At 43.5% G+C, this 26056-nt stretch overlaps 1 protein-coding gene across 3 annotated transcripts in view; it reads right to left on the bottom strand.

The window, feature by feature from the left end:
- CEP152 (centrosomal protein 152) overlaps window positions 1–26056 on the bottom strand; it is a 475089-nt gene that overhangs the window by 254506 nt on the left and 194527 nt on the right. For 2 of the 3 annotated variants that reach the window (XM_069624789.1, XM_069624791.1), the window contains one exon: window positions 1541–1671. In XM_069624789.1, coding sequence (XP_069480890.1) covers window positions 1541–1671 — 131 coding nt within the window. The remainder of the gene's footprint in view (window positions 1–1540; window positions 1672–26056) is intronic. The other variant, XM_069624790.1, reaches the window with a different exon arrangement.

Raw genomic sequence — 26056 nt, 5'->3', positions numbered from 1 at the left:
CAATGCAATAAGTCCAAACCGCTGCAACAGAGTGTGGCACTGCAGAAACCAAAGAAGATTGACTGGGCAAATTGCGTCCTTTGCTGGTGCTGCAGAAAAGATGCCAAGATCGCAGAGTGACCAAAGAAGTTGATGAAAGCCATGCCAGAGGTTCTCCCTCGAGACTCCTGCTGAAAGATCCCACCCATTGTCCTGCCTTTCATCATCAGACCAAGCATTCCGGATGTGGGGTCCAACGCTGCAACCTCACAGAGCATCCACCACGAAAATATTCTTTGAACCTAAGATACAGGGGGGGGTTATTGCTTACCTTATTCCAGACAGTCGCTCAAGAGCATTGGAGTGCACGTAGAGGTGTCCAAGGCAACCCACCCTTACCTCTGATTCTAGCCGCTGTTTGTGTCCCTTTAGCGAGTCCTTTAACAGGGTCTTCAATGTTGATTAAGTCTTCTTGTATCTTCTTTCCTAGAGACTAAAAAATATCCACAGGAATCTTTCACTTCTACTGCTTTTCAAGACTAAACCTCTATGAACTGCCTTTTAGCTAGAGTCGCGTATTGGACTTTAAAAGAGTTGCTGTGCAGGGAAACCACCCCTAGAACCTGAAGCTCTGCTAGGATAACCCTAACCAACTGTTTTCCTTCCCAAAAACCACTATATCTTATATGTGTAGGCTGACTAAATGCAATTACTGTATTACTTTGTGGTTGCACGTTATGACAGATAGTACGGTTGACCTGTCAATCTCCTGTCACAATTGTGCGCGTTCAGCAACTAAGAAGTGGCCTTTTGAAAGTATTGAAAAGTATACCGTTGTGTGTTGGTTTATTATGGTATTTAACAGTGACTCTTGTGTAAATATAATAAATCAAGATTTTTGTTTTATGTGCATTACTAGCTAGGTTCGGTGTGCTTTCCTACACCTCACATCTTCCTATTGAGATAAACCCGACTGCTCTGCCACTCTCCCAAGATCTCTGAGTAGTACAGACTAGTACTAAGAGCTGGGGAATCTACAAACCACTGGATAGCTAACTGAAGTCTTACCTCCAAGTGGCACTTCAGGAAAACTCCAACAAGAGCTGGAAACCCTGCCTGATACTAAAGGTTGGGCTTTACAAGCCCTAGCCAGAGGACTTGAAGATGATCTTCCTAGAAGTACTTTTATTGCAAATGTCACTTTTAATGAAGCCAACATCCGGGACGCGTTGTAATTGGCTATGCGGTCACTTGCCATAAGCAACCTCCATTGGGCATCATTTCATATTGACAGTTCAAAATCCATGGCTGAACTTTCAGTAATATTCAAGATTACAAATGTGGGAAAGCAGTGACACGAACATTTGAAGACCAATCGATTGCTGGATGAACTGCAGACTGAATGTTTGTCCATCACGGAAGAAAGAGGGAGGGATGCCGGGAGGGAGGGAGAACAGATGGGCAGGTAGAGTGGGATAGCGTTTTACATCACACTTTGATATTTAAAATGATACTGTTTCCAGATTTATTCTTAGTACAAAAAAAAAAAAAATAATGTTACCTCTCAATAGCTTCTTGCTTGTCACAATCAAAGTCTTCTATCATTTGTCTCATTTCATTGCATAGCTCTTGGTTCTTGCTTTTTAGGTTTTCTTCTTTTTGTGTTAACTCTTGGACAGAGCGGAGATGCTGCTATTGGAAAAAAAATGGCAAATGTGTAACTAACTGGAAAAAAACAAGAGAACATGTCAAGAGTTTTTGCAGATGTTCCCTCATACAGTGAAATGTCCATCTGATCATCTTCACAAAGAAACAGTGGAATGGTCACTGCATTGGAACACACATTTCAAAATCATAGTAATGGCTACCTTTCTTGGCTCATGGATGTCCTGCATGACAGTATACCAGATTCTGAACATCAGAAAAGAAAATAGTGGTGATGGGCATTCCATTTACTAGCCAGAATCCTGCACCTCAAACCTTATATTTCCATCCAAAATAAAAGACAAGCACAGTGAAGGAGAGAGCAGGTGTTTTCTTTTCTAGAGGAAGTGAACTGCTGAGTACTTGTTCTACGCACGTCACCAAGGTGAGTTCCTTATACGTACTGGTACATGCAGTCCTCGTCCCTGACAAATTCTGCAATAGTTTTAAAAGAGGAAAGACCAGATATACACATAGATTGGGTGATGAGGTTGTATGGCAGCAACCGGATTTACTAAATGCAATTTAAGTAATTCTTCAGCAAGGTTTGGCAAACAGCATCACACCTGGAAGCAACATCTAAAAAGCACACACAGTAAAGGCGTTGCTAGAATGGTTCCTTAATGAAGGCACCTAACGTACATGGTAATGACTATTGAAAAACTACGATACCTGCAAGATCAAAGGAGGGGAAATAATCCAAGCCTTTGAATAAAGTCTAGTATGCAGAAAAATACTGAGTGAGCAATGGAGTTCATAACTGCTTCTTGCCAGGAAATGGCACACAGTAGGTAGCAAATAGTTGATTTGGCTATGTGAGTTTCTTTGTGACTTAGAGGAGATGGTTTAAAAAAAAAACATTTTTGGGTTCATATTCAAAGGTATAGAAACTATAAAAACATTTTTGGGTTCATATTCAAATGTATAGAAACTATTCAAAACAACAGTGCAAGTGTACTTCCATAGAACAAGACTTGTCAATTGAAAAAATGCATGGCAGTCCCAAAAGTACAGTACCTGAAGCTCACTGAACCTTCGGCTGAAAAGGAAACTGTTAGTCAGACCTTTTTGGTACGATTGGTACCACTGGTATCACTAAAGTGAATTTTGGAATTAAAAACATTCTTCCAGAACTTCCAGAATGGCTCGCAGTATGATTTACAATAGCTCACCTTGACACCAAACCTACTCAAGTGAGACATGCACATGTTTGTAGGGCATCACTTTGGACTGGATAGCGGTTATTTTCAAGCTAATCAGGTTCTCGTAGGCTAGAAGCAGGAGCTAAATGGCTCCAGCAATTTCAAAACCTGTGCTGGTCTACAGAAATCAGCTTTGGGGTCACGATCTCCATTTGCTTCTGAATAAGGGTTGTAAAAAAGATGTGGCACAAGATACAACAATTTACAAGGACAAACCATAATTCGGAATCTGAAGACATTGTGGCAAAGCGGGAGTCACATGCTGCATTATAACTAACTTGATCATTGCTTGGACCAAATAAAAGACAGACTTTCAAGCACTTGTCTGCAAGATACCCATCCTTCATAACATGTTGTTATAGAGAATTCTCTGTTTAGGCTGAATTCCCTACCCTAGTGAGTCCCCCAGCAGCTTTGCTGGATTTTTGGGGTTTATTTTTTTCTCCTGCCAAGAGTGAGACTCTTTTACCCTCACTCTTGGACATGATTTGAGTGTGTTTCTTTGACTCTAGATGTGTTTAATGGGCTATGGGGTCTTTTACTCCATAGGGCTTCATGTGTTTTTGTGATGTGTGTTACACAGCACCCTCAGTGCAGTAACACAGGGGTGTCATAGTGACTCCCCAGTATAGACTCCATACCCTGGGACTGACTACTGTCTCCCAGGGTCTGTAAAGTCACCATTGACTTTACTAGTCTTAAATTCTGAACAGAACCAGTACAAACCATCATATTGTGGAGGTACTGGCTGGGGCAATTCGATTGCCCCGGGGTCTGTTAGTCGAGGGGGCAAGTCTCAGTCCCCCCTGATCGAGTTTTGGCTGGTGGCAGTGGATACTATTTATATTCAACGGCGAATATTTCTCTATGGGATTTTCCCATTGTTCGAGGCTACTATATTTATTTAATTAATTACGATAGCCTCGAACCTACCGCCGGTTTATTTAATTAATATTAATTCTCCGGTTGGTATTTTTTGCCAAAACTCGGTTCTAAAATGGCGTTTGTGTTCTCTTCTGTGACTCCAACCCAAGTCGAGCCCTTTGTTCCACTTTTTTGGCGGGCTTCTCCACAGAAGCCCTCCAAAGTGGTGCCACTCTGTCTGGGGTACTTAGGAGGGGTGGAGGGGGATTTAGGCACCCTGGACTGAGTTGCCTAGGCAACTCAAGTCGCACTCCGTCCTGATTGGCCCAAGTGGTGAGCCGACCGGCTCACCACTTGGCATGTTTGAGTGACAGCTAGGCTGAGTGAATGGGGGTTTTTCTGCATAAAAGCAGGGCTTTGGGGACTGGAACTTCAGAAGTCGCCACAGGACCTAAGAATGCGACGAGGGAGAAGCAGAGCCGACCTGCCACGACGACACCACCGGTGGAGTCCTGCTGGACCGTCTCACCACTTTTCCCAACGACAGAGGAGATCTCCCGCAAGAGAGTCTTCTTCCTTTGACTGGTGGGGATAACCAGTTTCACCATCTTTTCGCCTTCCCGACGTATCTCGTGGCCGCCTTGCCTGTGCCAAGCACCCCAGCAACCGGGATACCACGTTTTACCACGACCGCGAATTAAAGGGTAATAGCTTTAACCGGAAAACTCAGCAGCTGGTTTCTTCCCTGGCAGTGCAACGACCATCTTTCCTCCAAGTCGAGATCTTCTCTTCCCCTGGACGACGAGACTTGCACCCGCTGCCAGGAACAACTGCCACCGCTGGAGGATCCTTCCCACTTAAGGTACCGTGTCCCGCCCGTCTTCCGTTGCCACCGACTGTACGGGGTAGATTTAGCCCCCGGCTTTCGAACCTGGGTTAGCCTGGGACACCCTGGCTAAACTTTTCTGAGCCTCTCTAAACTCTTTTCGAACTCTCTGCAAGACATTCTAAGCCTAGTGTAACTGTGATCTTGGGCTCATTTGTGCTCTGCTCTCTCTAAGAGTGGGCCCAGCCTATGGACTTTGGCTCACAAGTGACTTTTGCTCTTCTGCCTTGCTAATAGTGTTCCTAAAGCTTAGAGTGGTGTACCTTCCCATATTCTGTCTTTTTCCCTCCCTTCTTCATGAACTTGTTGGAGTGCCATCTACAGTTAAGCGCTCACCTCTGTATGAAAATAAGTGGTGTTAACTAAGACTTATCTGATAAGGAATAAGGGTTGTATATATTATAATAGTAACTGTGTTTAGAGTGTTTTACAATAAGAGTGCTGGAGTGTTTCAAACAGTGTGTTTTTAAATAAATAATTATATACTTGGATACCAAAGCTCTGGTCAGTGTTTGCTTGCATTGTTGTATCTGAGTGCCTATTGTGTATACTTTGCATACTGCCCTACTCTTCTTGAGAGAGGTCTGACTGCTCAGCCACAGCTACCAGGTAAATCTGGGTGGTACAGACTGCTACCAAGTGGGTTTACTGCTAACACCTGTAGTCCTAAATCTTTTGCAGTGTTCCCAAAGGGTACTGCACAGGTTTCTGCCTAACACATGTTAGGAAGCCTGCTTCTGCAGCAAGTCAGTCTGAAAACTGCCCAAAGAGATTGTGCAGCGGAGCAAACAAATTTTGAATTCGAGTAAGTGAATACTCCATCACACGCCATTATCAGACTCCTGTGTACAGCAGGCCTCAAAGCACAACCTACAAGTGCCGAGGTTTAACAAAAGCACAAGTGTAATGGCACTGGCATGTGCATGAAGGGATGTCCGGGTAGCAGTTGTTTAAGGACAGCCTCGGACTTCAATCACCACAAAGGTATTTCTTTGGTACTATTACGTCTGTACATCTCACCTCAGTTCCCAATACGTTAGGACATATAACACAACAAAACAATTTCTGGGGAGGAGGTGCTGGCATATGGCAGGTGTCTTCAAAGGATTGTGTTGTGCAGCACCTCCCAGCAAGAAACAGCATCCGATCTGGAGTAAACAATAAGGAAAAGCTCCCAGAAAACCAATGGGGGTAGACAATATGGCTGCTCTGCAAAAACAAAAATAAAAAAAAAGCCCAACCATTGAAAAACCACTAAAGCAGTCTTCAATATCTTGAATCTTGAAAAGTGCATTTAATCCCTTGGGATAAGAACAACATGCAAAATGTATGCGCAATAAATCAGGCAAGAGTGGTGGTTAGGAAATATTTTTCTTTTGGTAGCTTTTCGCACTGATTTCAGTGGAGCCCTCAGCCCATTATTGGGTTAGGACAAATCGATTTTTGGGGTGACTGAGGCCCTTTTAGCCCCTCACTTCTGGACCTTTTTCTTTAATCCTGAACGAGTGGAGCCCTTTTCCACTCATTCGTGTGGGCTTTAGCTTTTGGAACTCTATTCTACCTGTGCAATAGAGTCCATTTCTCCATAGCTCTTAAAGGCATCTGTATTTACTATTACAGCACACAGCTACTTCTATGCAGTGTTGCTTGGGCCCACTTACGGTCCTCCGTTGAGATTCTTTTCTTTATCTTAGAGTAACTACAGTTCTTAAGGGTAGTGATCCTTAGTATCTCCCCTAAAACTTCATAGTCTGAGAGATTGGTGCATACCACCTTATGTAGAGTGACAAAGATACCTAGTATCCCCTCTTGTTAGGTAAGGTTTTCATAGAAATGGTAAATCTTACTGACCTGGGTCAACCCCAGAACATTTTGCTTTACTAGTGGGATATTTTTCCTTAATACCTCTGAGTGGGAACTTTTTTCTACAACCACACAATCTTTTACTCTTTTTATGGGTGTCAGTTTTTAGACTCTCCATAGAGTCTTTTTAAAGTTATACTCTAAAAACATTTGGTAATAAGTGCCTGTTGATGCTAGGTTGCCCTAGGGGCTCAACTTTTAACCTTCTCTGGCTAACCTTGAGAGAACTACAGTTCCCAAGGATTGAAAGGATCTTCGGATCCCTTTTACATTTTGTAAGGTGAAACCAGCACACCCCACCTTATGTAGAGTTCTGGGGAGACAACGTGTCCCCCTTCACACTAAAACTGCAAACATTCTTTTACAGAGACAAGCTTACCTTCAATGGCTGGTGGCAGTGATACTTTGTATTAACTTGGTGCACCTTTACCACGGGCTGTGTTCACAGCTGCAGTAAAGGCACACAAGGATGCTAATTTTACCAAAATGGCACCCGTCTTCTTTGGTCACCATTTTAGTGTTTGTCCTTTCTTGTTCCTTCCCCTGACACCCAGGGCGGGGAAATTCCTTTGTGTGATATTCATATTCGGCGGAGTCCCCTTCCCCGCCCAGGCTACAGTCTGTCTGTGAAGGCAGGAAGAGAGAGAGGAGTCCAAACGTCCACAGCCCTTTGTCTTCCTCCTTGCCTGAATGGGGACAAATCCCAGTAGGGGGCTGTCTGTCCCGAATGGACAACCAGACCGCCCCTTGTTGTAAAAACCAGGGAGAAAATGCAGAGGTTATGCTGTAGTTCCTGTTAAAAACTGAACCTGGAAGCTGAAGACAAGTCGATCACTGGAACCGAAACTGAAAAGGATGACAAAGGAAAAGTGGCTGAAAATATTTCCAGCAACCAGAAAGCCTGCTATGTAACCGGAGCCAGCTTTCGATCGCGGCAACAAGGACGCCGATTAGATATTATCCACCTCCCTAGAACCGCTACAGATCTTATTATTTATGCACACAAGAGGGAAGAAAGGCTAGATACCGCCATAACGTTCGGCACTGCAAAAACTAATGAGATGATTTCCCTTCCTTCAAAATACGAGGAGACGTCATCTGGTAATATTTATTATCACCAATTGTGGAGATAAACAAAATGTTTTGGCCTTATTAATGAGAATTAAGCACGGTTATAGAGAAGTTGAATCTGTGGAGTGGAACGCATTCACATGCGACATGTGTCCCTAGTGAAACACGCAATATAAAACATGTCACAGCTAAGGTTTTCCAAACAACCATCCGACCTCTTCTACCACCATTAGGCAGTAAATTGTCACTAGAAGAATGAACTGTTGCTTTCAGAAATGCTAGGAATAATGCTTTTGACATTCTTGCACCTTCTCGACCGGTCAAAAATAAAAAAAACAAAGGATATAAACATTGTTTTTTCACCTGAACTAATTTCTGCGAAGAAAAACAAAAGAAAACGTGAATGCCAGTGGCGGAATCACCCCTCTCCTATTACTTTAGCAGCCTATAAAGTAGCTGCTAAGGAATATAAGAATTCTACGCTAGAAGCTTAATTATTTTGTAATGAAAGAATTGAAAATGCCTCCATTAAATCCAAAGAACTTTTCTCGGTTCTAAAAGAACTTAAAAGGCCCCACTATAGAACCTAGAATAAATAGTAACAACGACTGGTGTCAAGATATACTTGATAGTTTTTGTAAAAAAATAAATAAACAAAAAAAACGCAGCTTCACCAAGCGAACATCAGGGAAAAAATAATGTCACAATCTCTAGTTGAAGATACAATGACCCCAACCTTGAGAGGACATGATCAAGAGATAGAACACTTCTCCTTTGCTAAAATGTCAGAACAGGAGATCATGGCAATTCTAGAAGGGTTCAAACCAACATTGTGCAAGGGGGGACATATTTCCCTCTACACTTTTTAAAGAATTTGCTTCCTTCCTCACACCATGGGTTACGGAACTTGTAAATTGTTCCTTTGATGAGGCAGTCGTTCCCAATGCTATTAAAGAGGCCTGGATTACTCCACTTTTGAAGAAGGATAACTTAGATCCCATGGCCCCAGAAAATTAATCGACCCATTACCAATATTCCGTTTATTCTTAAGATTCTGGACAAAATTGCGTACATTCAGTTCCAGAAATGTGTTGAAACGAATAAGATCTTGGCTAATGAGCAGTCTGGCTTCAGAATTAATCATGGAACAGAAACAGCGCTCCTGGATCTGAAGGCCAGTATTATAGAAATTATAGAGGAAGGTAGTCCTGCTCTCTTGCTTTTGCTAGACTTATCCTCTGCATTTGATTTTGTTGATCATAATCTCCTGGCAGACAGATTTCTGAATATAGGCCACTGCTCCCCTGAAGCAGTATTATGGTTAAAGTCATTTCTTGGTCCTAGAAGCACTTGTGTAGCCAAGGGCTCCTCGAAATCCAAGAAAGTTCCTGTTGATTGTGGTGTCCCCCAAGGATCATGCTTGTCACCACTATTGTTTAATATATATATTAAATGTTTATGCAACATGCTAAAATCCATGGGCATACTATTTGCAAACTACACCAATGACACCCAGATAGTCATTAAACTATCTGGGGTCTATAAAGATGATCTCTCAACTGTTAATAGAATTTATGAGGCAATCCAGATATGGATGGCCTTAAATTCTCCTGCTCTTAATGATAAGAAAACAGAGCTATTGATCATCAGCACATCCCATAGGCTAAAAAATCTAGATGACTCTTACAAGCCCTTTGAGATAGATGGCAACAACATTGCTGTATCTGGAAATGTAAAAACCCTTGGAGTGTTTTTTGATGCACACCTGACCTTCCAAAAGCATGTGGCCCACCTTAAATCATCATATGACTTTCTTACACCTCTTCTTTTGCAAATACGACCCTATCTATCCAAAGCTAAAAGAGCATCAATCGCAGCTGCGATTGTAAATACTAAGCTAGATTGTTGTAATAGTCTATTGGCACCACCAAATCTAATATAAAGAATCTTCAAACAATTCAAAATGGAGCAGTTTGGGCGGTTTGTGGACTGAATCGTCAATCCCACATTACAGAACACCGCAAAAGACTACACTGGCTCTCCATTGAGCAACGACTGATCTTTAAGGGGCTAGTCATAGTCTTTAAATGTGTACTAGGTAGTGCTCCAGAATATCTCAAAGCTAGATTAAAAATGGTAACACCTAAACGTAGCTTATGTTCAAATAATCAGATGCTGTTAACCCAAGCACGCACGATTATGAAAAAAAACTAGGTGAAGCAAGTTTGGCAGCCTGGGACCCAAGAAATTGGAATGTGATCCCAATTCATCTGAAACAATGTGCACGCTGCAACAGTTCAGGAAACGGCTGAAGAGGTTTGTTTGAAGGCTTGTCATTCGATTAAGAATGACTTCTGAATCCCCTACTTGCATTTATTTTTTGTTTTTTGTCCATGTGAGTGCCATGAGACCTTTGGGTGAGAGTTGCACTATATAAGAAAATATTTAGTTAGTGCTCAAATTGCAGACAAATTGCAGAATTCACCCTGAAGAAGGACCACTTAATGGGTCCGAAATGCATTGGCTTTGTTTGGATTCTGCTTCTTCACTAAAAAGAATTTTAGCTATAAAGAACCACAAGAAAAATTACAAAAATGATCTCACCACATGGAACTTTTGTCTTTTTTCTTCAACATTACATGAAGGAGTGAAATTCACCAGTAGTTTTCACTAAACAATTGGCGACCCCAGGTCTGATGAAAATCGTTCATTAGACACCCTCTTTTGCTCACCGGAGCCTGCTGTAGCCCTTCCTTCAAATTGACCTGGGGACTCCGACCCTGACCCAGAGCCTGGTGAGACCCACTAGACGCAAGAAGACCTGCATTTTTAGCCATCCCACGTGTTGCTGCAACCTTGCGGGGCTGCAATACCCAATACCCTGGGACCTCGAGCCATCGTGCGGTGCACGATCTTCCGAATCTCCCTGAAACTTCGGACATCCTGGTGCATCTCCAGAGACACAAATAGAGTCTGGAAAGTCCCCTGAACAGAGTGCTGGACCTTTGTAAAAACGAGACTTCAACTGCGATTTTCTGTCTTCTGCGCTCCTTGAAAAGGCGCAAAATCCACAGAACGGCAGTCAGCCATAAGGAAAACCTTGCCTAGAGGATTCTTTATTGATCCCTAGTGCAAAGTTCCTTCTGCGGTCTTGTTTTCAATCACCACGACAAGGAATATACTGACTGGGTATTTGGCCGAATATCCTGAAGTCCTCCTACTGCAAAATATTCTTCAATGCTGAGGTACTGTGTTGGCTTGGGTATGTACTTACCTTAAGTCTTAGGGTTTCTGTGTAGATGTGGGTTGTTTTCTGTGATTGGCAGACCTCTCATCCAGTGCACCCAATCACACTGCTAGAATCCTGCTGGGGTGTCTTCTGCGAAGCCCCTGGACCATCTTCTAACTCTAGAAGTAAAGCACTCACCCGTTTGCCCAGTCGTCCTGAGGAACTCTGACACTTGCTACTTAAGAACCTATTCTGACGGTGTGCAGTCATAATGTCGAAAAAATAATATCCAATTGCAAAAATGTCTAAACAATGTCAAAAAAAAATGTTGATTTTTATTTTTTAATTTACATTTTTTTTGGGTTCCGGGGGTAAAAAAAGTGGTAAAAAAGGGGGGTGTTTGGGGAACCCCCCATTTCGAACAAAACACCCCAAAAAAAAGACTTTTTTTCTACTTTTTGTTTTAGACTTTATGATTTTCGATATTATTTCATTTGACTTTATGACCATAAACCATTCTGACACTAGATCCTAGTGACCCCCCCTTCTGCCACTGGGAACAATCATGCTCCATTAATAAGGGAACAACTTTTAAGGGATTCGGCCTTTTGCCTAGAAAAGAAAATAAGTGTTTAAAAGTGACTTACTTGTAAAAGAGTTGGTTGGTAACTGTAACTCTAAGAGAGAACAGTTAGAAAAAGGTCTTACTTACCTTGGATGTGTGATGCACTATTCTTAATAGTATGGTTAACATTTTCCTTTCCTTAGAAACCGTTTTGCCATTCTAATAGAAAGTAGATGTGAAGGTATATTACTCACCTGTGATTATGTTGTGCCGCTTCCCAAAAGTAATGTGCTGGTTTCGCCAGATTATTCCTGTTAGGATAATTGTAGAAGTGTTCCCCAACTGGGTCTTGCTTCCCCTGACTTGCTGCTAGCCTGTCCAGAATAAGTCTGCATTAGGTCTTAACTACCTAAAATAACCTACCTAGAATAACCCACCTAGAATAACTGAGTCATTCAGTAAAGTAAGATTGGGATTTTGCTTTCCCTGTGCTGTTGTAGACGGACACAAAAAGCGTCTTTGGTTCCAACTGTCCCTCACAAGTCATACATAAGGTACTTGTATAACTAGGAAAGATCTAACCTGGACTTCATTGTGAGGTAAAAAAAAGTATATGGGTTTTACTTACCCTGAGGTAGCTGGTGTGCCATCCAAAAATAAGTTACAAGAGTTACTGCTTATCTCAATCTGTGTTTCACTGATCTCAAAAGCACCTGTAAATGAATAGTACACCCTTAGGTTTTACTCATCTACTATAACTGTGGGCCTCATTACGACCCTGCCGGTCCGGAAAGAACGGTGGCGGTAAAACCGCCACCACCGTTCTTTCCAGACCGGCTGATTAAGAGTCCTGCAGGCAGGAGGTGTCACTCTCGCCAGGTCTGGCGGGATTTACACCACCCGCCTTCAGGCGGACATGGAAACACCGGCTCCGTCACAGACTCCTATGGGACTCCATGGGAATGGGGAGTTTACAGAATTCCACCTCCGGAATTCCCGGGTCACCGGGTCGTAATGCCCCGGTGATTCCGGGAATCACGGAAGCGGAATGGTAATACGGGTCTGGCGGTAACCTGCCAGTTTTTAATGAGGCGCAGTGTGTTATCACAAAAGTAGTTATAGGTTTTTACTGTACCTGGAATAAGTGTTCCATTATTCAAAAAACGTATTCTGTTCAGTTGACCGATTATGTGATTTGTTACTCTGAATCAACTGTACAACTGGTAGGGTCTACTGCCCTTGCATTACTGAATGTAATTGTGAAAGTAACCATTGGTTTTTACGGTTTATAGTGATAATACCGAACTTAATAATCTCGAAAAAAAAATCTCGAAAAAAAAGGCCGAAAAAAAAGGCCGAAAAAAAAAAATATCAAATTTTTTTTATGACGTTTTTTTTTCAAAATGGGGGATTTCCCCCAACCCCCCTTTTTTTCTATTTTTTTATTTTAACCCTTTTTTTTACTTACCTGACCCCAAAAACACAAATAAATACATAAATAATTCAATATTTTTTTTCGAGATTTTTGTAATTCGATATTATTTTTTCGGCCTTTTGACTGACCACCGGTTTTTACTCCCCAAGAATAGGAAAAGGTTTGACTTTGCTAGAACTACTGTTAGGCGTTTCAAATAAGGTTATATGCTTTGGTCTGTGCACCTCCAAGCACAGTGTTGTGTTTAGATAATTGCGATTACATATAATGTGTGATAAGTATACTTATTTACCCCTAGATTTATCTGAACCTACCTGTATTTAAATAAATCATTTTTTTTACATACATAGTGTTTCAAGGTTTCTTTGGACCATTTGTATTACAATTTCATTTGTACTGATTCTACAGTCCACTCTCCTTCCTGATATAAGCCTGGCTGCTCGGTCTACGCTACCCTGAACTCAGGTGGCACAGCCTTATACTAAGAGTGGAGTCGTGTACTGCCTCAGTTGAATGGTTTTTCTAAACCCTTAGATGGACTTCAGAAAAAAAAACTGTTTCAACACCTCTTCTCTCTGCTCCTGTGACTTTTTAGTTGCATAGACAATCTGCTAGTTATGGCTGGTGGCAGTGGACGAGTTCTACCAACCATTGTGTAATTTTAATACTGCAGGCTATGTCCATAGCCTTGGTAGTGCACAATAGGGGCACCCAAGTACCAATTTGGGGCCTACCTTCTTTTTTCGCCATTACTAGCGTGGTTGTTCTTTGTTACACCTTCTTATATCATTCTGTGGGGGTGGGAGGAGGCGTGTGCGTTTTGACTTTGGCGGGAACCCTTGGGTGTCCTCGCCTAACCTCCACAGTGTCTGGGCAGGCAGGAAGTTGGGGAGGAGTTTTACACCCCCCCCCCCATCCTTTGACGGCTAGAGTGTCTGAATAGAACCAGCTCCCACTGGGGATCTACCTGTGCTGATTGCATAGCCAAACGCCCCTTTCGGGGGAATTGCTGTGATTGCAGAGGAGTGTGTGCTGGAAATGTATAAAAGGTGAGGCTCCTGGAGTGAAAAATAAGTCGACCACTTTAAGCTGAAGTATTGTAGTGTTTATTTATAGAGCGCTCCGGGCCCTCGGGCATCTGGGCGCTTACAAGGTTTTTGGTTACATAAGGACATATGCATAAAAAGGAGGCATTAGATATTAGGTGAATTATTTAATATATATATACATATATACACACACACACACACACTATTTTGCAGAAAATGTACATTCATATACATAGAATATTTTATGCAACCGAAGTAACCAAAGAAGATGATCAAAAACACCTGCAGACCCTTTGAAACACTGAAGGGACCACTGCTGTCCTGACCCAGTTTACTGTGCGACAGGAGAGATCCAAAGAGGACTCCTACCCTTTGGCTGGTGGGAATAACCAGTCCCAAGACAAACTGATTTGAGCCATCTCCTGAGGTCCTGTGCGTTTCCAGAGCTGCAGAGCCCCAATACCAGGAGACTTGCTGCCCATTTAGAGTGCATCGTTGTGGAATGGCTTAATCCGTCCAAATCTTTGCTGAGGCCGCAAGGACACTCCAGAGGTCAGATTCCAACTCACCCAGACCTCCTCAGAGTGCGGGACTGCAGGAAGCGAAGCATATTTACCGGCAAATCGCATCCTTTATTGGTACTGCAGAAAAGGCACCAAAACCGCAGAGTGACCAGAGAGGCTGCTGAAAGTCGTGCCTGGGATCCTCCCTCGAAACTGCTGCCGAGAGATCCCGTCCGTTGTCCTGCCTTCAGTCATCACACCGAGGAATCCAGGTTTGGTCCAGAGCTGCAGCATAGCTGAGCATCCACCACAAACATTTTCTTCCAACCAAAAGGTACTGTGGGAAAATGATATTGCTTACCTGATTCCAGAAAGTCGCTCCAGAGCATTGGTGTGCATGTAGAGGTGTCCGGGGTAACCCCTGCTTACCTCCGACTGAAGCTGCTGCTTGTGTCCCTTTAGCAAGTCCTTTAACAGGGCCTCCAACATTGGTTAAACCTTCTTGCATCTTCCTTCCTAGAGACTAGAAAGTATCCACGGGAACTTTTGATTTCTGCTGCTTTGCAAGACTTTTAAAAACTGCCTTTTAGCTAGGGTTGGGTTTTCCGACTTTGAAAGATTTGCTGTTCCACGAAACTGCCTCTAGAACCTGAATCTCTACTAGGATAACACTAACTAATTGTTTTCCTTCCCAAAAATCACTATCTTATCTGTGTTTGCAGACTAAATACAATAACCGTATTATTTGGTGGGTGAACGGTATTACCGATATAAATGTCAAACGCCTGTACAAATTGTATGCGTTCAACCACTACCAAAGTGGCCCTTTGAAAGTATTGAAAAGTATACCTAGGTGTGCTAGTATGTAACAGTGCCTCTTGTGTAAATATTATAAATATATATTTTAAACAGAAAATGTATGTGCAAGTGTTTCTTTGAATGTGCTATACGAACTGGGTTAAGCATACTTGCCTACAGCTCAAATCTTCCTCTTAAGATAAGCTTGACTGCTCTGCCACTCTACCAAGGACTCCAAGTAGTACAGACCAATACTAAGAATCGGAGATATACAAACCACTGGGATAGCTTACTAAAGACTTACCTCCAAGTGGGACTTTAGGAAAACTCCCCTAACAATAATGTCATTTGAGTACCAATGCACTCCAATTGCTGCACCTTATTCATCATGTGATCTTATCTTTTGGCTTTCTTCCTGCTCTCTCTCCCAGGTCTGAAAATAGCATATATGGTCATGCACTTTGTAGGAGTCTTGTGCAGGGCACCCCAGTCAGTGATGCGTGTGAATTGGTTGTAACTGAAGATTGGGACTGTTTGATCCCAAACCACATAAACATGTTCTTTTTTTTCAAATGAATAGGGAAGATCTGTACTGAGCACCTTCTTCCCTTAGGCCGGTGCAACCACTCAGTCTCAAGCCCTACTTTGCATTCATCGCCTCCCTGAAGTTAGAAGGGCTCCATGGTGAGAAATTGGACGACCCGTCTATAACTTTACTGCACTCCTGCATAGGGAACCTCTAGCCTTGGGGATGGAAACGCTTTAGGTATGGTCTCTGGATCTCTGTGACCCGCCTATCTGGGGCTGTTGTCTCTCGTCATGAAGAAGGGATTGGAAACTGAAGACTACCCACTTTGCTCCTCGTCCACACTGTCTGCTGTTCATGCGGTGTCCTTCTGAGCCATGGAATAACAGATGCCCCTTTTCCCACTTTGCGGTGAACCGCCAAAAGCCTGGCCCGACTATCGCAAGACGTCTCGAACCCGGGCACGCTCTGCAGCCGTACCAATGGTGAGCCGTTTCCTTCTCAGCGATTCCCTATCATTTAAGGTCCATGTTCACTTTTTTCATGGTCTGCGGGCTGAGAATACTTCTAATTCTTACTAGACATAGCCTGAGAACACTAGACCGTTGCCTATGCTATCCTGTAAGTATAACCTAGGTAATTCTGAACAACTGTTTCCTTATCCTGTAATGACCGTGTATTAGTTCTTTGACGTAACTACGACTGTGTTGGCTGCACTGTTGTTCTGCCGTTTAATTGTGTAATAACCAAGATGTCTGTAACTACGCCGTGATACCTCAGGGTCTGGGCGTATAACAAATGCAATAACTAAATCACCCATATCCCAAAAGGATTGCATTGGGTTAAAGCCTTCACCCTTTAAAAGTAGCTACATCAACCATGAAAAAGGTGGCAGAACCTGGGTCTGGGCTCTTTTTTATTGTCACTTAGAGAATAAGTCCATAGTAGGAAAACTAACTGAACACCTTTACAACAAAAATGTTAATCTACACTAACTTGGCCTTTCAAACTGTTTCGAGGCCCCTTATCTTACCTATTGCTTTCTATGGTTCAGCCAGTTGAACTACAGGAGTATGTGTTTGAATTGCCCTACATGCGTGCCCAACTAGTTATGCACAAGTAGCTAACCTAGACACTGTCAAGAGCATGGCTGGTCTTTAATAAAACAATCAATGCAACAAACAATCTAATTACGCCACACACACCTGTAAAAGAAACAGAGGATTCAGTACTTGGTCTGGAAGGGGACTCAGGGTTGGTCAGCAAGGGTGTTCATACAAGAGACTTGGCAACGATGTCAATAGTTCAAGGTTATGTCTTTGTAGAGAGTAGCCACAGAGGAAGGAGGGCTTAAAAGTCACTACAGTCCCAGACCGAGGACTAGGGGAACAGGGCCTCTTCACAGTACCTTTGGGTTCTTGTTTTTGGGTACTCAGCAGCATTGAGCCAGGTTTCTATAACTTCCTGAGGAAGAAATTTCGCATCAGTTTGGTGAGCTGGATGATGTTCAAAATCGCGACCTGGTCCAAGCTTCAATGCCATGTGGCAAAAAGCAGTTTGGGAAAGGCAGGCTTTGTCCGGATCAGTGTAGCTCACAAGCACTTCAATTAGGAGAATCAGGGCCTACAGCTGGTCCACGACAACTGGATTGCTGGGAGGCCCAATTGAGTGGCTCCAGGGACAAGGCAAGTCCTTAGTCCTGCACTTCCACTGAAGAAGTTGGCTAGCACCTACAAGGGTTCATTGGCCTCCAGTGCAGGTTCCGGATTCCAGTGCACAGCCAGCAGAGAGGCCTTGCTCCATAGCAATTCAGCCCCACTGTTCCCTTGGGATGGCATGGGGACAGAGCTTTCTTCAGCCTTGGCTGCCTTCAGTCTTCACCTTCGTGGCAGAGGTCTTTGGAGTAGATTGCATCCCCAACTGAGGTCCAGTGAATTATTCTTGTTCCTCGCGTTTACTACATCTGCCCAGCAACAGGAAAGGGCTTACCTTAGATGGAAGTCCAGCAACTCCAGGGCAGGAAGAAGGTCAAACTCCAAGATGGCCAAAGGAGAGGCAAAAATCGTGTGGCACTACAATTTTAGAGTAGATGGTACTCTACCCTGGCATGAAGTAGTAAAATGCAAAAGACTATAAAAAAAAAAAAAAAAACACAAAAGTATATGATGCCACGAGCCTCATCCTTGACATGTCATGCAAGTAACCACAAAGTCGCTAAAAGCAAAGTTAGAAGCAAAGTGTTCCTACTGTACTTCACTTAAGGTGATGTGTTCAGGAAAAACACTGAAAGCCATAAGGACTATTCAGTGCCCCCAAAACAGATGAGCGTAGCAAGGTAAGTGGAACAAAAAAGCTTCACTTGCCTCCAAAAGACACGAAAGGTTAAAAAAAATAGCAAAAGGAAGGACATCCCATTGAGCACATCTAGATTTTCCCCCACCCCCATCCACCCAGACATACATATGTACTTCACAATACAGCATATCAAGTCTTCCATCTACTGCTTACTCAACCTTCTCATGCTTAGCTCCTACTTGGAAAGTTCTTCATTCAACTCGTTTTGGTCTGGTTTCAGACTGGGCTTGGGTACAGAGTTGGTTTAGGTGTGCGTGGATTATCTTGCGAGGCTTGCACATCCGAGTGGAGGAGGTGTGCTGATTTTATCAGACCCGTCAGCAACTTTTGACACCATAGATCACGCCATTTTACTTTGCAGATTGTCAACGGCCGGCATCTCCGGCTCTGTGCTGGACTGGTTTGGCTCCTTTCTTGCTGACCGTTCTCGTACTCTCTCTGCTTCCTTACACCTCATCCCCCATTCTGTCATGTGTGGAGTCCCCAGGGATCTGCTCTTTCGCCTATTCTTTTTCAAGTATATGTTAAAACTCTTGCACAACTTATTCAATGTTTTGCCTTTCGCTGCTATATTTATGCAGACGATACGCAGATCGTGGTTCCTCTTAACCCCACTGGAGCTTCCAATCTCAACAACGGTTTGAAATCTTCCAGGCCTTGATGTGCCAGAACTGGTTTAAGCTTAACAGCGATAAGATAGAGGTTTTGATTATCAGCCCTCCTTCACGCAGCCAGAGTCAGTAGCAAGAAATCTGCAGGTGAAATAGCTGAATCACTTTCCATGGAAGCACAGGTTAGCTTGGTTTGTCAGCAGGGCCACTTCAAGCTTAGAGTGCTTACTTTTTCTCCCGCCCCCTCTACATGCACCGGTTGTGGCCTCACTAATTCCGAATATGGTGGATTATTGCAATGCACTGTATCTGTATCTCTCCCAGGTGCTGCAAAATCCAGCTGCCAGGGCTGTCTTTGGTCTATCCTCTCATGATCATATTTCCCCCTTGCTCTCGCTCTCACCCTCTAGCTATGAATGACAACGAACCATTTTCAGTGTCATCTCAAGAATTTTCTCTCCTCTTGACCACTTGCTAGTCTCTCACTGGATCTCTCTTGGTGCCATGATGCCTTAGGGTATTAGCTGTGCTATGTTAAACTGTCAACATTACATGTTCTGCACCTGATTGTACAGTTTTTTTGTTTCTTCTCCTATACCTCACAATTTTCCGGTCCCGCTTCCTCTAGGAGGAATTCAATGTTCCCTAGCTCAGACAAGGTTTAAACGCTTTCAGACTATTAGGCTGGTGAGTCGGTGCAGTAAATCAAAAACAAAAAAAAAAATAAACCCATACATTCATGGGCTGGCCCAAGCCTGCCCTCCAATCACACAAATGGGAACCTAAGGTTGTACCAACTAGACAATCAGTTTGGGTCCAAAAACCACCAAACCTTCAGGTCCACCCACAGGATGTGTAATGGCCTGTCTAGGGCTAGGAACTGCTCTAAACAAGTCCCAACACAAATGAGGGTGCAGTAGTGAGCCATGTGTACCCAACAGCCATTTTCTCATCGTTTCCCAAGACAAAGGGAATAGTACCCAAAACAAAACGGCAGAGAGAGGGACTTGGAAAAAATACAATAGTAACCCATTGGCTACAGAGCACAAGCATTCGCCTATGTAGGTGGAAAATGGGCTTGCACCGCTGCAGAACCCAAGACGAAATTACATTGCAAATAACCTTTTCCATAAAGCCAATGTAGGGTAATAAAATCAGCCGAATGCCAAATGGGGTGCTTTAAAAAAAGCACCATATCCTAGCGGCCATATGGGCTACCATAGGACTGCATCCCGTTCGGTAGAATTTCCTTTTTGGATTTAAGTCTCCCCATTTGCGAGTCCCCCAGCCCTTTTGGCTGGACTCTTGGATTGTTTTACCAGTTCTCCTGAGTGAGTGGGAACCTTATTCCACACTCAGTCTTTTACTCTACCTTTGGTAACCTTTTTCAACCCATTTGGTTGTATCTTTTTGGAATCCTGCTTTTCTCCAACTTAAGGCATCTGCAATGTACTACTGTAGCACACAGTACTTTCTGTCCAGTGTTGCTGGGAGATCCTTGAGCTAGCCTTTTTATTTTCCTTGTAATAACAAACTTTACCAAGGACAGGGGGGATACTTTTTTATCTTACCCGACTTATATTGTGGAATCAGCACACCCACCTTATGTGGAGGGCTGAAGGGACACCATGTAGCTCTTTTTCTCACTTCTCCCATAACTTTCTAGTTACAGTGACAAGTCTAATTGACTGGCTGGCTGGTGGCAGTGGATCATGTTCTACCGATCTTGTGAAACTTACATCGCAGGCTGTGTTTCGCAACTGCAGTAAGGGACACATGGTGCACCCATGTTCCAAAATGGTGCTGGTCCTTTTTCACCAACTCACGACTTGTCCTTTCTTGAGCCTTCTTCTACAGACCTGGTAGGGGAAAGTCCTGTTCATTCATTTGTCTTTGTCGGGCTCCCGTTGGGAAGCCCGCCTGAAGGTGCCAGTGTGTCTGGCAGGACAGGAAACTTGGAGGTCACAAAAACTACTCCGGTCTTTGTCTTCCAGTGTGCCTGCTCGGACCCAAACCCGATTTGACAGCCATGTCCTAAAGTTTGAATGTAGCATGCATGCCGATTGTCTGCATTCCTGCATAAAAGGCAAGGGTCTTGATGCTGAAGAGAGTGGACCATTGGAAGACCTAATCCGAAGAAGAGGAAAGAACAAGGATGCTTACAGCCATTTCCAGCGACCACCAAAGCCGACTGAATGACCACTGAAGTCCTTTCTTCTGTGCGACAGGGAAGATCCAGCCCGGATGACTTCCTCCCTTGGACTGGTGGGCCAAAAAAGTTTTTTTTTTCTTTTTTAGTATGGAAAAATTATAAATTGCAAATTGCAATTTGCCTTACAGTTCACAAATCCTGAAGACGACGCAGACCAACGCCTTGAAAGAAGTAGCTAGATGTTGTTAAGGTCGAAACTATTAGTTAAGTGAAGTCCTATGAGAAAGTGTTACGCTCATCTGGCTCCCACAGAGGCGTCGACCGGAACTGGACAGCTGCGGTCTCCACCAACGCGTAGGGCCGAGATGACGGACTGGACTGGCCCTCCTAGCTTCGTTTGCTTGGCCCGTAGGAATATTCTTCTGCAAATGGAGAAAGGGAATTAGCCACCCGTGGAGTTGAGCGTAAATCTCTCCACCCCTGCTGTTCTCCCCACAGATCGCCTTTGATGTCCCCTCTTATAGTCGCACCTGATGGTTTGAAAAGATGAGCTCTCCATCCTGCATTGAGCGCAGGGGCGCGTTGATAACCAGTTGCTTCAATGGCTCGAAGGAATTGGTGAGTTCCAGAACAATATTGACTCCGAGATTCCCGGCAAGACGCCATAAGTATAAAGTTCGTAAGAGTTCAAATGCCTGACTTTCACTCTTGTCCGATTCCTTGCAGGTTGCAGCTTGACCCGAATAAAGAGTTCCTCGTGGCAACCGGTAGTATTCTGGTAAGGATTTGTATTTTCCAACACAGTTCGATAAAATAAAGTCAATAGGTAACCTGTTGCTTTTTCCCTTATTCAGGCGCTGAGAGAAAGTATGAAGTCTTGGGGAAATACCTCCGGCGGTAAAATCAGGTAAATCTATTGTGGTGAGGAGGGTTCCCCTTGTTAGTCCCTTTGTTTCACCTTGCTGTCCTTTTGTTTCCCCTTAAGGGCCGGGGTCGGCGAAGATGCGGTGGAAGCTGCGCCGACCCGTGAAGAGGAATAGTACCCCCAGTGGTAAAATCAGGTAAGTCTATAGGGGGGTAACTAATATTCTTCTGTGTATTCCCTTAGCTCACCTTGCTGTTCTTGTCTTCTCCTTAGGCGCCGGAGTGCGGCGGGAACATGCAGGAGGATGCGGTGGAATTTGGAGATGCTGCGAAGGCCGGGGAGTTCAGCGCGGCGCTGCAGCAGGCGAGGCAACGCGCATAAAATAACTTCTTTCTTCCAGCTCGAAGGCATGATGGATCAGGAATTCAGGTAAGGATTAAAAGGTATTGCTCTTGTTCTAACCTTTTCTCCTTCTTTCTCCCTTTTTCTAGGTGCTCCAAACTCGAGGCGGGCGTGGCAGAAGGCTGGATGCAGACTTGCAGGCACGGTGAGCGTTATGCTGCTGGTTGCAGAATAACACGAAGCGTGTGCTGCTCTTCGGGTGTGGTTTAAATAGCCTCCAAAGTAGTCCCAGGTAAGTATTCCTCCCCGGCCCCGCCCGAGTAAAAAAATAGTCCCTAAGTAAAGCAGTCCCTTCCAAGCCTCTTTTGGCTTGGAGCTCTTGCAGCATGGTCTGCATCAGGTAAGTTTTAATCTATGAGCCTGGCGCCTATGGTGCCAGGACTGACTCTCCATATGAGCCTGGCGCCATAGGCGCCAGGACTGGACCCAAATAGCCCCTAGCAGTGGTTGTTGGGCTTGCTTAGGATAACTTGATGCCTGCTTCCGGGGTTGCTGGATGTGGTCTGGGTCCCCGGGGGGTAGGCATCATGACAGAAAGTGCTAAACATTCAGGACACCGATAGTTGATTATTGTGTGTGGACTAATAGCAAGAGTGGTTATATTATTCACATCAAGGAAATTGTAAGTTAGGAGGATTAAAGACTTGTTATAGACCTCCACTTGCAGAAATATGGTTCTTATTGATGAAATGTACGACTTATGTTTTGAAATTTATTATGTATGAATGAAATTATATTGTACTGTATTGTATGGAATATTTTTCTAAGATGTTAATGTAACAATAATAAAATTGAATAATGATTCATAGAAAAATGCAGTTCTAGCCACTTCTCAAAACCTCATTTTTTTGTTAAAAAAGACAAGATTAATGTTGTTTCGTTTTCTCAGGGCATCACACCCGTTTAAAATATATTTTGTGCCTAAGGACATCAGTCCTAGATGCATAAATCCTTCAGGTGGTCACGTAGACCCCTTGCCCCATCCCAGAACCATTTGAATCCAATTTTGTTAATTATTTACAACAAAAAGCACCATCTGTGAATTTGGTAACGTTGACAGTCTCTGCCTTCCTTTGTTCTGCCGCTCAGAGGACACACTGGTCTCCTAGTGCCTCCATCTGAATTTTGAGACGCTCATTACCCCAATACGGTTGGACTTCTAGAGTTTAGGCCTACACAAAGTTACTTATCAGTATTGCTATTTGGTAAATGTTGATTGTTGAACGATTTGCTACCCTAAAGCTACTCTTGATACTTACCCGTTTCTCATCTAAAGGTGTACTACTGAACTGAGTATTGCAACAGCAAATGTTCTACTGTGTTGTGTGTGAACCTTTCCTCATTTACCTGAATTACATTTTTGGTTTAACATTGCCATAGTGTATATAATAACCCTATTTTTATATTACTTCAGTGTGTAAGTGTTTCCTTGACTAAGTGTATAAAAAGGTCTATGTACTCAACTACAGCCCTCCGTCCTAGACTAACCCCGACTGCTCAACCATAGCTACCAAACCTTTTGTGTAGTTCAGACCAAACCTAAGCGTTGATGCCCTGTACATCCAAGAGTGAGTCTTCTTCAGTCCTATCACAGGTGGACTTAAAATCGCTAACTTATACTAAAAAATGTTGCAGTGCGAGGGAACACCAGTAAAAGTCCCTCTTACCACAATAAAGGTAGGAGAGCCTAAAAACAATCAGGGGTTAAGGCAAACAGTTTAGCAGTCCTCTAAAGGGACAATAAAATGGCAAAAAAATTGAATTCATCCCCAACCGTAACCAAAACACTTTGTGTACCATCAGTGGTCCCCCGACACATTCCAGGTGAAATGGAGCCTCCAGGGAGGCTACTGTGTCTTTCAAATCTTTTCAGGGAGGTGCAGGTATGCCAGTTTTTCTAGGTTAGGTGTCCTAGACTAATCTTCAAACTTGTCTGCTTGTGATTGTAAAGAGATAATGAATATCAAAGTAATCTTTCACTTTCTTTACTCTGTTTTTGGGGGTGTCACCATTCCTCTACCTCACCTTTAACACTTACTGTTGAGTCATTTCAAGTATTCGTAGTCGCCGGGCTACTGTGGATATTAATTTGCCTTAGATAGTTGTTGTAGTCACCCATAGCTCATTAAGCGTTACCCTAAAGAAACTGGCCATGTGCTTTAGACAGGCGGTGCCGGTTACCAGCCCCCATGATCATTCTTGAGGGTCCCCTACGAAAGCATAAATTCTAGGGTTAGAACCGGATTCGTTTTGAGTCTGCTTTTATAGTCCGTAGACAATATTTTCAGCAACCCCACAAGAATGGCTTTCAGGAGAAATGTGGAATGAGGGTAGCAGGTACCCTGTGTGTTTGTGTATTTTCTTTTGACTATCTAGGGTTCCCATTTTCTTCCCCACCCTTAGCCCATATGTGCAGTATATCAGATAGTGGACTTCTATTTTAATGTCAGGACTGTGTTGGGTCTTAGATGGTCACTCCTGTTTTTATACATGCATTGTGTTACTTCAACAGTAGTCCTATGTGTAATCCTATGGGCAATTTTGTATAAAGTGTATCATTTTCAGTGTAGGGTGTTTTCTTTGGTTAACTGTGTGGGATAACTGTACTTCAATACCAACCTTTCTCCATCCCTCTCTCGAGTTAAGCCAGACTGCTCTGCTGCAGCTACCACTTGAGAAGGGCTGGTATTTCCTTTTGCTGAGAAGAACAAGTTACTTACCCCTGGTAATGTTGTTTCGACTGGATGTTCCTCCAACGTATTCCTCATCTTTGACATATAATGTACAGCATCAGCTGCTTTGCAAAAAATAAAATAGGCAGAGGGCACCCTGCATCACTGGCGTCGAGTTGATGTCCCTCGAAGGCCTCTATCGAGGGTGATGTCATCAGAGGGTATATGTAGCACGTGCAGCACCCATTATCCTCAGTTCTGTTTTTAGACCATGTCGTGTAGCCCAGATGCCCATAACTAAGGGCATGAGATTACTCAGCGTTGGTGGAACGGAAGCTGTAATAGAATGGGAAATTCTACAGAGGGGTAGTTTGGGGATGAGGAATACGTTGGAGGAACATCCAGTCGAGAAGAAAGTTACCAGGGGTAAGTAACTTGTTCTTCGAATGGATTGTGTCCTCCAACATATTCCTCATCTTTGACAGACTCCCAAAGCAGTATTTATGATAGGAGGAGGGTGTAGAATTTATATATTAAGGATTTTCAAGGGCAGAATAAAGTACTGCCTTACCAAAAGCAACAACCTGAGCATGGGAAGGATCCAGAGAATAATGCTTTGTAAACGTGTGTATTGATGACCACGTTGCAGCATCACAGATATTCCTAATAGGAACACCCCTTTGAAGGGCTGTAGATGTTGCCATGCTCATGGTGGAATGGGCTTGCAAACCTTCAGGAGGGTATTTGCATGTCAGTCTGTAGCATTCAGATATGGTAAGAATGATCCATCTAGACAAGGTCTGTTTGGAAACAGCCTGGCCTAGTTTGTGTCCTGTGTATCAAGGTTGGTCGTCCACTCTCATTTTTTACATTCTGGAGAAGTAAAAATTAAAGCTCTCCTAGGGTCAAGCCTATGAAGCCTTTCCTCTTCCTTACCAGGATGAGGTGGAGGATAAAAGGAAGGCAGAACAATTTTAAGACTTAAATGAAAGTCCAAAACTACCTTTGGCAAGAAGGAGAGTTTTACCCTTAAAACAACAATGTCCTTGTGGAATATGGTAAAGGATGGCTTGGATGAAAGTGCCTGCAACTCGCTCACTCTACGGGCCTATGTTAGAGCTACCAATAGTATTGTCTTAAAGGCTAACGACCTTAACGGACATGTGTGCAAAGGTTCAAATGGAGCACACATCAGGAATTTCAAAACCAGGTTGAGGTCCCAAACCGGAACCTGAAAAGGAGATGGCGGGTACACATTAGTGAGCCCTTTTAGAAATCGAGTCACCAGTGGGATCTTGAAATAGGAACATTCTTCTGAAGAGAGC

Source organism: Ambystoma mexicanum, chromosome 11 (genome assembly GCF_040938575.1).
Source record: "Ambystoma mexicanum isolate Mex_15411 chromosome 11, UKY_AmexF1_1, whole genome shotgun sequence".
NCBI classification, from domain to species: domain Eukaryota; kingdom Metazoa; phylum Chordata; class Amphibia; order Caudata; family Ambystomatidae; genus Ambystoma; species Ambystoma mexicanum.
Note: the sequence above shows the minus strand (reverse complement) of the source record. Positions and strands in the feature narration are given on the sequence as shown.